General features: G+C 53.0%; 1 protein-coding gene across 1 annotated transcript in view; it reads left to right on the forward strand.

Moving 5' to 3' along the window:
- LOC102846809 (uroplakin-3b-like protein-like) overlaps positions 1-4,318 on the forward strand; it is a 5,204-nt gene extending 886 nt beyond the window's left edge. The window contains exons 2-7 of the mRNA XM_006889796.1: positions 1,401-1,429; positions 1,603-1,789; positions 1,956-2,175; positions 2,621-2,700; positions 2,864-2,984; positions 4,210-4,318. Of these exons, the coding sequence (XP_006889858.1) occupies positions 1,401-1,429; positions 1,603-1,789; positions 1,956-2,175; positions 2,621-2,700; positions 2,864-2,984; positions 4,210-4,318 (746 nt within the window). The remainder of the gene's footprint in view (positions 1-1,400; positions 1,430-1,602; positions 1,790-1,955; positions 2,176-2,620; positions 2,701-2,863; positions 2,985-4,209) is intronic.
- The last annotated feature ends 11,261 nt before the right edge of the window (positions 4,319-15,579 follow it).

The raw sequence follows: 15,579 nt of genomic DNA on the forward strand, positions 1-15,579 counted from the left end.
ATCTGACTGTGTACACTCTTCACCTGGTACTATCCACCCCCCACCTGGCACTGTCCACCCCCCACCTAGCACTGTCCACCCCTCACCTGGCACTGTCCACCCCTCACCTGGCACTGCCCACCCCCACCTGGCACTGTCCACCCCTCACCTGGCACTGCCCACCCCCACCTGGCACTGTCCACCCCTCACTTGGCACTGCCCACCCCCACCTGGCACTGTCCACCCCTCACCTGGCACTGTCCACCCCCCCACCTGGCGCTCTGATGAGGGCCTGGATGCCTTGCTCACTCATCTGTCCTTAGACGAGAGCCCCTTCGAGATCCTGCACCCCGTCCTCATCTGCTGCTCCCCTCTTTTTCCTTCATCAAGCCAACAGGAAGTGTCTGCTGTCTGACGAGTTCGCCCAGCTCAGAGCCAGGACTGGGGGCTCTGAGAAAGCAGGAACCACCTCTCCCACGGAGCGTGGAGCACCGGTCCTGTGGCTGTTTAGAAATGTTGTTGTTGTGTGCTGTTGAGTCAACAGACTCACACCTGACCCTCCAGCAGGTTTTCAGAGGTGATTTGAGCAGCTGGGGAATTCGGACAGCTGGCCTTTGGGCTGCCAGAGCGACTCCTAACCTCCTAGGCCACCAGAGCTCTGTGTGCTTAGAACTGAGTGGAATTTAATGGCAACAAATGGCGCTGAGATGAACCGGAAGAAGATTCTGTCGAGTTGCACACGGGCCTTCCTTATCTTTTGCTCCCCTCTCCCGTAACTGGGTGCAGGGAGGGAAGTGGCCCCACTCCTTCCTGTCGTTAGGGGTGCAGTTAGGGCTTTGAACTCACTGAGCCACAAGCTGGGCCTGAGGCTTGTCAGTCCTGAGTCCCAGCGGTACCAGCTGAGGCTGTTGTCCCACTGCCCTGTCCCCACACTTTCTCAGGTGGAGCTGGAAGGATGGGGGTGGGGACAAGCTCCTGAAGGGGAAGGTGCCCTAGGGCCAATTGGGAGATGGCAGAGAATGGGGTGGGAAGGAAGAGGTTCTGTGCTCTGACCCCATAGTCCTCGTCACATACTGGGGTCTCTCTCACCCTTCTCCTGTCCAAGCCGTTCCTCTCACCATAAACACCCAATATGGTGGCGCTGGAAGGACTTGAGTAACGGGTAAGCCTCAGCCCAGAGACATTCAGAGCCCAAGTTCATTGGGTAAGTGAATCTGGCCAAGTTCTTATTAAGAGCAGTGTGTGTTTGCCTGACCGCTCATTCTCACCCTGGAAAAACCAAAGAGCCCACCAATCTGAGAACTGGTCCTGCAGAGAGCCCGCCCGGGGTCTTTCCCTTACCTGGCCCACCATCCAGGAACCCCAGGAGGGGCAGGGGGTGAAGTGGGGACTGGCTGAACCTCTCTCCTGATCTCCCACAGAATATGCCCTGGTGTCCCCACAGGAGAGGGTGAGGCAGTGAGCTTGGGCCATCTGTCCCTGCTCGGGACACAGGCTTGCTGGAGACTTTCTGGTCAACTCCTTTGGACGACAGTTCCCAAGACAGAGCCCCTCAGATTCTGACCCCCAGGGTCGGGTGGTGACACTTGCCTCAACTGGGCATGAGAACTCTGCCCTGTTCAGCTTCCTCTCTTCGCACTCCTCTCATCCTCCCCAGAGCAGATCAGCTACGTGCCCCAGCTCTCAAATGCCACCCTGGGGGCGAAGCTCACACAGTCCACCTTCACCCTTGAGCAGCCGATGGGCCAGTTCAGTCACCTCAAAATCTCCGACTTTGATGCCATCTGGCTAGTGGTGGCTCACAGCAATGGTTGGTATGCTGGAGCAGTCTTGGATTTTCCTTCCGTGAAAAGGGTCCACAGGTCTGGGGCCGTCAACAGAACTATGTGAGGGTGGGGGACTGTTTGCTTTGGTGGAATGAGGGTAGAGTCCTGCCTGTTGGGCTCCCACCATCTAACCCTCGGTGCTACCCTCAGCCACCCAGGACTTCACGGCCCCACAGAAGCCGGAGGACTTTCCTGCCCCCGCTGACCTGCCCCAGAAGGGCTACTACCTCACCATAAGGGCCAGACCGTCTCTCTACCTGGGCAACCAGACCAGCAACCAGCTCCGGGTCCTCCGTGTGGGCAACAATACCGTCTGCTCCCCAACTGCAAAGGGGTGCAACTACCCCCTGCCGGGCCCGGGCCCCTACCGGTGAGGGCCTGCATTTGGGCCCTGGCTGGGGTGTGGGGGTGACCGGGCTGCCCAACCCTGAACCTGAAAAGCTCTTGAGAGGTTCTTGCTCAAGATTCACAAATGGAAGGTTGGGCAGCAAGCAGGACCAGAGCGTGTGTGAATTCTCCGAGTCTCATGAGCAGAGGTCCTGTCCTTTGGGTCCCAGGCCCCCTGTGGCCGGTCTGCACCAACAGTGGCATCTCCCTATCCAGGATCAGCATTCCCCAGTCTCTGCCTAAGTGTGGGTGCCAAGAGATCTACCCAGCACCCACACAGTCCCCAGACAAGGACCTGAAGACTCAGAGGGGGTGGGCTTTCAGCCCTTGCTCCATGTCCACTCCTGATGTTGCCCTCAGGCTCTGGAAGTCAAAAGGACTTACTGTCAGGGTTTCAAAACTGGGGAATCCCCCCACCTCTCTTTCAGGGTCAAGTTCCTAGTGATGAGCAATGAGCGGGGGCCTTTGGCTGAGACAGAGTGGTCCAATGACACCCACCTGCTGCAAGGTACCAGCCTGCTGGAGCTGCAGGGTGCGGCAGGACTGGGGGCTCCGAAGGCCTGAGGTTGGGGGTAGGCCCTTCTGCGAGCCCTGTGGTCATCCTGAGGTCAGCAGGCACCTGGGACCCTTTCTCAGGTCACGCAGAACCTCCGTTCTTCTGTGCCTTTCAGCACAGACCCTCCAGGCCGTGCCAGGGCCGCGGACGGCGGGCACGGTGGTCCTCATCACCTTCCTGTCGGTGCTGCTGGCCGTGCTCCTCGCCGCCCTCCTGGCGCTGCTCGTTTACACCTGGTGAGTGACAGGGACTCCTGGGGTGCCTCTGCACCCCTCTCTTCTCCCGCCCTGGCTTCCTGCAACAGTTCTGGCCCAGGCCCCTCAGCTCAGCTCCACCTCCTGCCTTTGCTCCAAGGGTTTATGCTGGAGGGTAACAGTGTGTGAGAGGGGACCCCCCAATGTTCCAAAACCTCTGCACTCTGCGTTTATCCTCCCTGCTGAGAAGCTGCAGGGCTGGGGTTCATGCACGCTAACCCCTCATTTCTTGTCCACTTCTGTCCTCTGCATGCCCTTTAGGGGGTCACTTTCTGACTGTGTAACCCTCTCCCCCTGGTGGCCATAGGTGGCATTGCAATTGAGGGGCAGGAGATGTTCCCCCCAAAGTCGGACTAAGTACAGGGGCATAGCTTTCAGTCCCAGCACTGAGCTTTCGGAGAGAGCTCAGGCGCTGGGGCCCAGCAGAGAGGGGAGTAAAATAAATGGGCTTCAAAAAAGAAAAGAGGAACCTTGGCCTCAGAAAGGTGGGAGGAGGGGTCAGGGATAAGAGGGCTGGAAATGGCCAGGGTTCCTTGCTGGTCAGTTGAGGAACTAGGCAGAGGAACCCGATGGTGAGTTTTGTTCAGGGGAAACAGAGAACCCCTGGGTGTGTGAGGAGAAGGGGGTCAGAGAGTAGAGACCGAATGATGGCCGAGTGACGGGAGTTGTTGTTGTTATGGGTCCCGGGTCAAGTACGACTCATAGCGCCCCTATGAACAACAGACCTGACCCCTGTCCCATCCTGTGCCATCCTCATCGTCTCTGACACACTCGAGTCCTTTGCTACAGTCACCATGTCAGTCCGTCTCGTTGAGGGTCTTCCTCTCTTTCGCTGCCTTATATCCCCTCCCAAGGAATAGCCCCTCCTAGCAACCTGCCCCAAATACATGAGACGAACTAGATTACAGACTAGGAAGAAAGGTCTGGCAACTTACTTTCAAAAAACTGGCCGGTGGAAGTCTATGGAACACAGTGGTCAGGTCCTGTCCTGATCCGGAGGGTGGCACAGGACCCTGGTCGGTCCTTTGAGGATGGGTGAGCACGGGTAACTCACTGGCAGGTTATAATGGGAAACAACCGTAGCCTGGCTCCATTGATCACTGCAAGCTGGCTGGCGGAGGCAGCAGGGAACTCTGATGGGTGGGAATCAGCAGAGGCTGTCGACCCCCGCCAAGGCCTGCGCTCACAGCTCTCCCCCGTTCCCAAGCTTCGACACCTGCAGGACTATATCCATCTCAGTCCCGGAGGAGCCCGTGTGCATGAGAAAATACGACACACACCACATGTTCAGCTCTCCAGCCACAGGGGGCTCCTGAGGGCCCCTAACTGCCCCTTAGCTGGACTGTCAGGCCTGGGGTGGGGACGTGGGAGATGGCTTACAGATGAGGGTGGGGGCTGGGTGGGCAGTCCCTGTGGAGAATAAATGTCCACTGCGCCCCCGTCCACCACCGTCTGTCAGTGTGTCGTACTCTGGTGGCTTCTGTTGTTGAGATGCTGGGAGCTGGGGCACTGTGTTTCCAATACCGGCTGGATCCGGCTGGATTGACATTGACAGTGACAATGGGCTCAGACACAGCAGAGACGGTGAAGATGACGAGGGATTGAGCAGAGTTCTCTTCCCTTGCACCTGAAGTGACTTTAACTCCGAGCTGAGTGGACAGCAGCTAATAACAACAACACAGCACCAGACATCTCTTCCGGGAGAGGCTCTGGGGGAAGGACACATCGGTGAGGGTGGTCCCAGGGCTCCCTGGTCATATCTATACAATGGGGGCTGGGTGTGCAGGACACAGCCAGGCTCAAACAAGCAGACACTTTGTGAGCTGGGGAGACCGTATGGTGAGAGGTGCCCACCTGGCCCCTCCGGTAAACCTTCTCTTTCCCAAAAGCCCACGCGGTTGCCCCACCCAAGGTGCCCTCCTGGCTGGAAGACTTAGAACCATGGGTTGATCCATCCTCAAGTTCCTCCCTGGTCTCCACACAAGCCCACAGTCACCCCCACACCTGCTCACTTCCCCGTGGGGCCCCTCAGACTGGGGTTTGGGGGCAGACAATATGTGTGAGCTCAGCTCCCCAGAGAAGCTTCACTCTACTCGGAGCTGACACCGGCCCCCGAAGCCTTTAGAGCACCCAACCTTGTCCCATGCTGGGCTTGGAAGGTCTGGGGTCACGGAGGCTAGGTCCTGACCCCGAGATGCGGACAGCTATGTGGGGAGACAAGGAGGGTTCCTGGGGTTATGTGACCTTGGAGGAGCAGGGTGATACCATGTGAGCCCAGGACGTGGGTCCAAGTGACAGGGACTGTGCACACAAAGACCTGGGGACTTCTGAGGGCAGGTGGGCAGGTTGGAGGCTCCAGAGGAGAAGGGAGTGAGATGGAGGGGACTCTGGGAGGGGCTTGCCATGCAGAGGAGTCGCACCCTCTGGGGTCAGGGAGGTGCTGGCTGGTTTCCCAAGTTTCGCCTCTGGGAGATGCCAGCGCCCCTAATCTGTTTGTTGACTGGGGCAGACACATCCGGCTCCTACAGTGGAAGAGGTGCTCACGTAACCATGGGGAGCCAGGCTCTGGGAGAGGGGTTCCCACTGGGTCCCAAGCCTTGGCCTCCTCCTTCCAGTCTCCTCAGTGTAACCCTGAGCCCCAACCCTGGGGGTAGACAGACCTGGACAGGTCAAATCCCTTCTCTGGGCTTCGTGTCTCTCTGATGTGAACAGCGAAGATCCAGCTGCCTCCTCCTAACCTTTGTCAAGGCCTCAGCATGATTGGGGCGCCAGCAGGAAACAGATGGCTACCGGTCGATGGTTTATAGGGGTGTGGGCAGAACCAGGGGATAAACAAGAGAAGGTGGCCAGGGCCTGGCCCCAGGGGGGGATGTGGTAAATTCCTGCCTGAAGGGCCAGCAGGCGGGCCAGGATGGTGTTTCCAGGAAGCAGTGGTCCTGGGACCACAGGAGGAGGGGGCTGCCTGTGGAGGTGGGCAGGGAGGGTGCAGTGGTGCAGAACGGACTCAGCCTCTCTCCTCCAGCCCTCTGCTCTCCGTCTAATGCCACCCGGCCAAACCTGTCAAGGAGTCTGGGACTGCGGATCTGAGCAAGCTGTAATTGCTAACAACCTCCATCTCTTCTCCATCTATTATGGTCCTGCCAACTGGTCCAGTGGTGAGAATCTTTGTCTTCTTGATGTTGAACTTCAATCCATATTGAAGACTATAGCCCTTGACGTTTTGCAACAAGTGCTTCAGGTCCTCCTCAGTTTCAGCAAGAAAGGTTATGTCATCTTCATATTGTAGGTTGTTAATGAGTCTTCCTCCAAGCTTGATGCCACACTCCTCCTTGTAAAGTCCTCATAAGCTTCCTGAATGATCTGTTCTGCATCCAGATTGAAAACATATGATAGGACCCATACGTGACACCCTCCTTTCCTGATTTTGAACCATGCAGTGTTTCCTTGCTCTGTTCTGAGGACTGCTTTTTGGTCCAAGTTTCATATATGCATGATCAAGTGTTCTGAGATTCCCATTTTCCTCAAGGTTAGCCACAATTTATTATGATCCACACGGGCAAATGCTTTTGCATAGTCAATGAAACACAGATAGACATTCTTCTGTTACTCTCTGCTTTCTGCCAAGATCCACCTGATATTGGCAATAATGTCCCCAATACCATGGCCTCTTCTGAATCTACTTTGTATTTCTAGTAGTTCTCTGTCAACGTACTGTTCAAGTCTTTTCTGGATAATATTCAGCAGGATTTTGCTAGTGTGTGATATTAGTGATCTTGTTAGATAATTTCCACACTCTGTTAGGTCACCTTTTTTTGGAATGGGAATAAATATGGATCTCTTCCAGTCAGTTGGCCGGGAAGATGTCCTCCAGATTTCTTGGCACAACTTGGTGAGCACATGCAGAGCAGCATCTGTTTGCTGAAATACATCAATTGGTATTCCTTCAATTCCTGGGGCTTCATTTTTTGCCAAGACCTTCAGAGCAGCCTGCACTTCCTCCTTCATCACCATTGCCTCTTGCTCATACGTTGTTTCTTGAAATTCTTCTGTGTCAGCCAATTCTTTTTGGTACTCCTTCCATTTTCTTTTAATGCTTCCTGAATCATTCAATATTCTGCCCACAACATCCTTAAGCATTGCAACTTGCAGCTTGAATTTATTCTTTAGTTATTTCAGCTTAAGAAATGCTGAGTGAGTTCGGCCCTTTTGATTTTCTGACTTTAGATCCTTACACATTTCATTATAATATTTTGCCTTGTCATCCCGAGAGGCTCTTTGAAATCTTCTAGTCAGCTCCTTAACTTCTTGATTTCTTCCCTTTGCTTTGGCTTCTCAGTGCTCTAGTACGATATTCAGAGTCTCTTATGATATCCATTTTGGTCTTTTCTTCCTCCTTCTTTGTAATGACTTTTTGCATTCTTCATGAACAATATTCTTGTTCTCTTCCCACAGCTTACCTGGTCTTCATTCGTTAGTGTTCAAGGCCTCAAACCTATTGCTGAGTTGGTTTTCAACTTCATGGGAGATAGACTCAAGGTCAAATTTTGTTTCATGTAGATATGATTTAAGTTCTTTAGTTCTTAAGTTCTTCTTTAGTTTTAATTTGAACTTGCATATGAGCAGTTGATGGTCTGTTCTACAATCAGCACCTGGTCTAGTTTTCACTGCTGATACTGAACTAGTCTATGCCAAAAAATTTGCTAGACTGATCCCTCATCAAGCCACTGGAAGAGACTCATATTTTGGCCCATTCCAAAAGAGGTGATACAGCAAAATATAGAAATTATCAAACAATATCAGTATCACATGCAAGTAAAATCTTGGTTAGGATTGTTCAAAAATTCATGGAGCAATACATTAGCATAGCACTGCCAGAAATTCAAGGTGGATTCAGAAGAGGTCATGAAAGAAGGAATATCATTGCTGATGTCAAATGTATCTTGGCTGGAAGGAGAGAATACCAGAAAGATATTTACTTAACTTTTGCTAACTCTGGAAAGGGATTTAATTATGTAGACTATAATAAGTTACCAATAACATTGAGAAGAATGGGAATTCCAGAACACTTAATAATGCTCACGTGGAAATTGTGGGTACACACACACAAAAAGCCTTTTGAACAGAATAAGTGAACAGTGCATGGCTTCATATCAGGAAAGGTGTGTGTCAGTATTGTGTACTTTTATTACACTTATTCAGTATGTATGCTGAGCAAGTAATTTGAAGAATTGGACAATGTGAAGAATGTGGCATCAAGTTTGGAAGAAGACTCATCAACAACCTGCGTTATGAAGAGACAATACAACCTCTTTACTGAAGGTGGAAAGGACTTGAAACATTTATTGAAGAAGATCGAAGACTAAAGCCTTCTGTATTGCTTATACCTCAACATCAAGGAAGCAAAAATCCTCACAACTGAACCAATAAGAATAACGGATACAGAAAAGGTTGACGCTGTCAGGGATTTTCTTTTACCTGGATTCACATCAATCTCCATGGAAGCCACAGTCAAGAAATGAAAGAACATGTTGCATTGGGCAAATTGGTTGCTCTTTAAAAGGTAAAGGTTAAGGATATTCATTTTAAGTCCAAAGTGTGTTTTGACCTAAGTCATGACATTTTCCATCGCTTTCTATGTCTGTGAGAGTCGGACAATGGATGAGAAAGAACAAACAAGGATTGAAGCCTGTGAATTGTGATTTGGAAAACGATTGACGATCCCACGGACTGACTACGAAGAAGTCTGTTTTGGAAGAAGAGCAGCATGAGCTGGTTCGGGTGCGAGCTGTCGCCCTCATAGACTTCAGCTGTGTTGTCAGGAGGGGACCAGTCTTTGGAAAATGACATCCTGCTTGGAAAAGGAGGCCAGTGAATGAGGTGGATTTACACAATGAGTGCAACAGTGGGCTTAAGCGTCGAGGGTGGAGATTGCGAGGCTGTCTCAGGATTGGACAGGACTTTGTTCTGTTTGTTGCACGTAGGTACAGTAGGGGTTGGAAACAACTTGATGGCACCAAGCCTTTTATTCCAAGGCATCTCTGGCAGGACCTGAACTGCTAACCTTTGAGTTAGGGGTGCATATCATTTGCAGCCCTCAGAGCCTATTTCATGTCTAGAACCTTGGCTAATCTTTGAGTTAATCTCGCGGCTAATGTCTTGTTACAGATGAAGAAGCAGAGGCCTGGTGTGGTAAGTGCCAGGAAAGTGGGAAACACTGGGATGGGAACTCGGCTGGGGATGGGAGGCGAGAGGGAGCAGAGAGATCTCTGAGCCAGTCGGGAAGGTGGAAGGGGGCACTGTAAGTTGTTGTTATGTGCCGTCGAGTCGCCTGCGACTCATAGCGACCTTATGCACTGTAAGTAGAAGGAGTTAAATCTGCAAGAGCCCAGAGAGGTGGGCGGCATTGAGGAAGCAGTGTCCAGGATGGCTGCAGCCTGCAGTGGGTGGATGGAAGTGGCTGGGGGTGGCGGCCAGCACGGGAGGGCCTGGGGCCAGGACTGCATCCTCAGAGGAACTTCAAAGACTCTGAGAAGGCGAGGGGAAGGTGATCTCTGGTGGCCAGGTGGCAAGAAGCTGTACTGCAATCCCAGAGGTGCGTTGTTCAAATCCACCATATGCTCTGCTGGAGAAGGAAGGACCATTTCCTCCTGTATTAGTCAGGTCTGATTTGATGATAAACACACACAAAAAAAATATAATAAAAAAAGACTTTTTCTTTTTAAGAAAAGGAAGGATAGGAAATACCTTAGAGGCTGTTTGGAAGCCTGTGTCATTTGGAGTTGGACTGGAGAGTTGCGGTTGGGGATTAGGGTCCTTCCTTGGGGCAGAGACTCCTAGATTTCCTGCCCAGCTCTGTCAGTCCTGCAGAGGCTCCTGGAGACAGAGTTGGTGGAGACCCCCCTCGTAGGAAAACACCCTGGGTCTCCAATCTGGACAGCAGCCCCCTACCTCGTCCACTTCCACCGCCAGTTTCCTCAGCAAGAGGGTGAACCAGGGCGTTTCCATTCCTTTTCTGGAAGGTCAGGAGGTTAACGAGGGCAAAGCACGTAATCTCACTCAGGGGGATGAACTTCTGGGAAGAGAGGAGCCTGAGCCTCGGCTGAGGGCCAAGGTGGGGTGGGCAATGGCTTCTCTGTCACGGAGCCTGTCTACCTGCTGCCCAGGCCCAAGTCTACCTGCTGCCCAGGCCCAAGGCCTGGCCTTCTGACCAAGCAAGAAGAGTCTGAGAGAATATCGGAGAAATGAACACAGGCCTCGTCTCTCCCCCACCCCAGTCACCTCCAATCCCCACCAGGGCATCTCCAGCCTGGGCTGCTCACAAGGCAGACAGACTCTCAGGGCCTGGGAAGGTGGGTGTCACCCTGGCTGTCCCCAGTCTACCAGCAGCCACAAGCAAAAGGCAAGCAAAGATTCCTGCCCTTGGTATGGTATTGTCACTGCTGGGCCCCTCCAGCCACACCTCGTGGACATGACTGCCCCCGGTCCAGGCAGAAGGCTCTGAGGCAGGAAGAGACGGGGAGCCAGCGGAGGATGGTGACCTCCACACAGAGGGTCCCAGGCCAACCAGAGGGCAGATACTAGGAGAGCACAGTGGGGGTTCTGCTGGGGTCAGCCAGGGACACACCGAGGCCAAGGTTGCAGGACCCATGGCACACCAGGATCTGTGGGAGCAGAGGAGTGAGCCCCAGAGAGCTCCCCAGAGGGGCTGCAGAGCCTGAAACGGAGGGTCTGCTGGAGCTCTCTGGGCAACAGGCAGGCTGAGAACCACCAACTCCACCCTCCCACTGTGGCTCCGTCCTCCCTCCTGCCGCCAAGGGTCCTGGTTCCTGTCAGTAGAGCCCGGGCCCTGTCGCTGGCTGGTGGAGAGGCTATGACGCCAGGAGCCAAGACAGGTTTACATCCTGGCTGCAGCTGAACTGGCCCTGGCCCAAGTCTCCAAGTCCCTCTCTCCCATCTTCTGCTGGAGGCTCAGGCAGGCCTGTGAGCGCGTGCCCTCCACAAGGTCCTGGGTCTCCCCAGCCCTGGTCCACTTCTGCTCAGGGAAGCCCCCTAGAGACATACCTAGACCATTCACCCCCCACCTGTGAGTCCTTCGTGGAGTCCAGGCATGGTTACCTCCAGGAAGCCCACCCAGAGCGTCACTACCAGAGGCTGTGGAAGAGATCTCTGCCCACCACGCTGGAATCCCAGCCTTCAACTGGCAGGCAATACCCAGATCTCCTCCGGGTTCACTTGCCTTGCCTAACTGGGAAAGTTAGGGAAGGCTCAGAGCTTCCACCTGCAGGAGACAGATGACTGAGCTCTGTGGAGGCCCAAGGGGAAGGCAAAGGAGGGCCTCAGGGTCTAAGGTCCTAGAGTCAGTCTCTGCACGGCCTGGCTGAGGGACCTCCTGACCCTGTGTCCACAGGCATGCAAGGGACATCGCCACAGCTGCCACTGTGACCATGCTCTACCACACTCAAAGGGACCTTCAGCCCGCACCCTGGGGAGAACTGGGGGGACATGCCCCCTTTTCCCTTCCTGGGCCACTGATCTCTCTGCCTGAATTTTTCTTTCTGACTCCGTGTCTCTCTGGCTCAGTTTTCTTCAATCCATTTCTCTCTGTCTCTCTGAACAGGTCGGTGGATATGAGCCCTGTGTTCTTGGGAGGGCCAGAGGCCACGGTCAGTGGGTGATCCTGTGAAAGTGGTGTTTGTATAAAGTGTATTTTGTCCCTGGTGTTTGGTGAAGAGACACCACCTGTGAGCAGCATGAAATGGGAGGAGACTAACAGCCCCTGGAGGGAGAACTAATTCAGTGACCCCCAAAATGCCCATCACGGTAAGGGCCACTAGTGGTCTGCTGACCAAGTGGCTCGGGAGCTGAGGCCAGCTGAGAGGAGCCGGGTGACCACTTGTTGCATACACCCCATTCAGTCACTCCATGGGTGCAGCTGCCGTCATTCCCTCCTCAGACTAGGCAGATGAAGCCCAGAGAGGTTCAGTAACTTGCCCACCATCACACAGCAGGCTCTCTTGTACTAGTAGAGCCAGGATTTGACCTTGGCACTCTGAATCCAGGGCTCACACTCTTGGATTCTCTGCTTTAAAAAAAACAATGTTGTAGAGAGCTCTGGTGGCCTAGTGGCAAAAAGCTGCACTGTAATCCGAGAGGTACGTGGTTCGAATCCACCAGATGCTTTGCTGAAGGAGGGGAAATCTCCTCCTGTACTAGTCAGATCTGATCCGATGGTGCACACACAAAAAATAATTTAAAAAAATTTTTAAAAAATCAATGTTGCTGCTGTATCGGCAAGATGGAACGGGTGGGTTGGGGGACGTAGCTGAGGACAGGGTACCTCTCGGGCTAACCCCTCCTGTCTTCTTACCACTGGAGTCCAGATGTCAGAGCACATAGCTGCTCCTTGATCTGGAATCTGCTGGGGCTTCCCCGGGCAGTCCAGTGGGGACTGTCCACTTTGGGGTTCACTGTTTAAGGGTCCACATCTGGACCTTCTGTGATTCGTGTGGGGGCTCACCTCGACAACCCAGCTTCCTCTCCATTCTCTGATCCTTCCTTTCATCCACTGTTCTGAAGTGTTCCTTTCTCCATCCTTGATTCCCAGTATCCTCCTACCCCCACTTCCATGAAGTCTGAGCTCAGGGCCAGCCCCTTGGGGCATCACAGCTCCTGAGTCCCCAGGCAGAACCGTGGCACTGGCAGCGAGGCAGCGGGCACCACTGACCGCATTTACGGGCAGGGGTTAAGGGTGATCAGGGCTTTCCTCTCCAGCAGGGACAATATCTCCAGGGGGTCCCTGTTGTTGGGTCTCAGGGCCCCAAACATCTGAACTCCAGGAAGACAGAACTGCACTGACTCCAAAACACAGACACTGCAAAACAAATGTTTACTCAGAGGTCTGCAGAACGTCACATTATGTCCGCTCCATCCTTTGTTAAATTTAGAATTTCTGAAGGCGTCGGCGCGTCTGAAAACAATTTGGAGGTCACATGTTCTCACTCGGGAAGAATCCCCAAGATGGCCAGGAGGGCACGGGGGTGTGAAGCAAGCATCGCCCTCAGCAAATCAAACGAGTTCCCTGTACTCGGTTCCAGAAGCAAAGTTATACAATCTCCTCGGATATTTTTACGGCCAAAAAAAGCCCCACCGTATAAAGCTGGCACAGGAGTGTGTTTGGAAATGTTGATGGGGATGTGGAATGGGGGCCTTTCCCGACTCAGCTCCAAAAATAGTCTCACTCCGCCCTCGGGGTGGGCAACAGCAGGGCACAGGACCGAGACCTCCTGAAAAAGTGGGGTCTTTGTTTTTCTATCGTTCAAGTGAACTCTCATTTCATAAGCCACAGAAACGTTATCACAGGCAATTCGGCGTCCGCCCCTTACCCTGGGCTGGCCCCCCAGATTCACCCTTGTCCAGTCCTCTCCTCGTTTCTGGCGGAGGCTGAAGACCTTGCCCTGCTGGCCCTCCCAGAGCTGCTTTTGCAGTGGAAACACATTTTCTTTCAGCGTGCTTGCTCTGCTTTGAATTCCCAAAGCATGCAGTAAAACTAGGACACCTGTCCTCTGGCCAGGTGGCTGGCACCTGTGACTTGGACAGGCTGGTTGGTTGATAAAAAGGCTCCTCTAGAGGATGGTCTATGGCTTAGTGGATGTGGAATCAATCGTGTTGCCAACCCAAAGGCGCATAGTTTGAGTCCACAGGAGAAAGATGAGCAGTTTCTTCCCTTGTGATTTACGGCCTCTGAAAACCCCCTGGAGGGTCAGCTGTGGGTGGTTCTGACTCAACAGCACTGAGTTGAGTTGAGTGGGTGATCAGGGAGGTCTGGCGAGCTGTCTACGACCTCCAGCTGAAGCGCTCCACCAGCACCACTGGCTCACGTGGACGTAAGTTTGCTGGGTTTAAGTGGGTGTTAAATGTGGAAGGTCAGACTTGAGCTCTGAAGAGGCTGCATTTGCTACGAGGTTAAGCAGCTAGAAATGCATCAGAGATGTTCCTTTCTGTCCTAAAACCACAGTCACCACGTGTGGGGGTGAAGAAAGGGTGGGATGTCTCAGGGTAAACTTGTCAGCCTGTTAGGTGACTATGCTTCCAGCCGGAGGCCCTCAAGCAGTCTATGGAGCCAGCCTTTGGCCGTCTTCACAGCCCAACTGCTGGCAAGCACGCCCACTGATGTCCTGGTGGTGTGGTGTATTACATGTTGTACAGCTAGCGCAAAGGTTTGTGGTTCAAATCCACTTCAAGGTCTGTGGAAGGAGATAGGCGATCTCCTCCCTGGACAGATTCACAGCCTTGGAAACCCATTAGACAGTCACGAGGGGCCGGAAGTGACTCGGTTTGAACAAAACAATGCTCACTAATAGACACCGTCTGCACGGAGAGCACGAGGGTGCTAACTCCACACAGCTGATCATCATCCCTCATTGATTAACCCGGGAGACACAATGTTAGCTAACAGTTCATCCAGTTACTGTGTGTGTGTGTGTGTGTGTGTGTGTGTGTGTGTGTACCGTCAAATCAGATCTGACTGGTACAGGAGGAGATTGTCCCTCCTTTTCCCGGCAGAGCATCTGGTGGATTCGAACCGTGTGCCTCTGGGATTGTAGTTGCAGCTCCTTGCCACTAGGTCACCAGGGCTCCCCTCAGTTACTCTTTTCTAATTACTGCCAGAAGAACGAAGTTGCAGCCAGAGTGCTTCTTGGAGGCAAGGATGGCAAAGCTCTCTCATACTTTGAACACGTTTCTAGGAGAGGTTATTCCTTGGAAAAGCAAACCATGCTTGGAAGGGTCGGTGAAAGAGAAGAAGACCCTCAATCAATGAGGTGGATTGACACAGCGACTGCAGCAATGGGCTCAATCGTCTCAGAGATGAGGACGATGGCACAGGGTAGGACGGGGTTCAGGTCTGTTGTTCATAGGGTCGCTGTGAGTCGTACTTGACTCGACGGCTCTTAACCACAATATCTGGCTCATTCTAGCTTGCCTCTTGCTCATGTTCAGGGCTTGAGGGCTTCAGGACTGAACCGAACATTAGCAATGAGAACAAGTCTTCTTTGCTTGCTGGGCTGGGTCGGTTAAGATCAATTGTTCGTTTTTTTTTCTGGAAGGAGATTTCACCTTGTTATTTGCGAGCCACGTCTCTCCTGAGCAATGGGACCCAGCAGCCCTTTGTTACTTGACACTCCATGGGCTTCAAGGACTCTGCTTCTTGACCTGCCTCTGAGGCGCTCCCTCTCCGTCTTTCTCTAGTTGCTCGAAACTTCTGTCTTTCTTCTGGGACATTCATTCTTCCAGTGCCCCTCCTCTCTATGAATGGAACACGGGTCTCTTTGGAGTATGTGATCTGTTAGGGTCCCGAAGTCCTTGCTGTAGTCAAGGCTCAAAAGGGTGGCTCTTTCTTGCCTCTTGATCCTTTGCTTGCCTGGTCTCTCAGTGCGTTCTTCAACCAGTCTTTCCACTAACTGGACAACACCATCTCTGCCTTTACCTCAACTTCCGCAGTTTCTTTCCAGCACTGGTTGCCAACGACAGCCACGTTAAGCAGAGGAGCGTATTGTCTACCTCCGGACCTAGCACCTGT

The sequence above is a fragment of the Elephantulus edwardii genome, unplaced genomic scaffold (genome assembly GCF_000299155.1).
Source record: "Elephantulus edwardii isolate Elephantulus edwardi_28Jun2011 unplaced genomic scaffold, EleEdw1.0 scaffold00080, whole genome shotgun sequence".
NCBI lineage: Eukaryota > Metazoa > Chordata > Mammalia > Macroscelidea > Macroscelididae > Elephantulus > Elephantulus edwardii.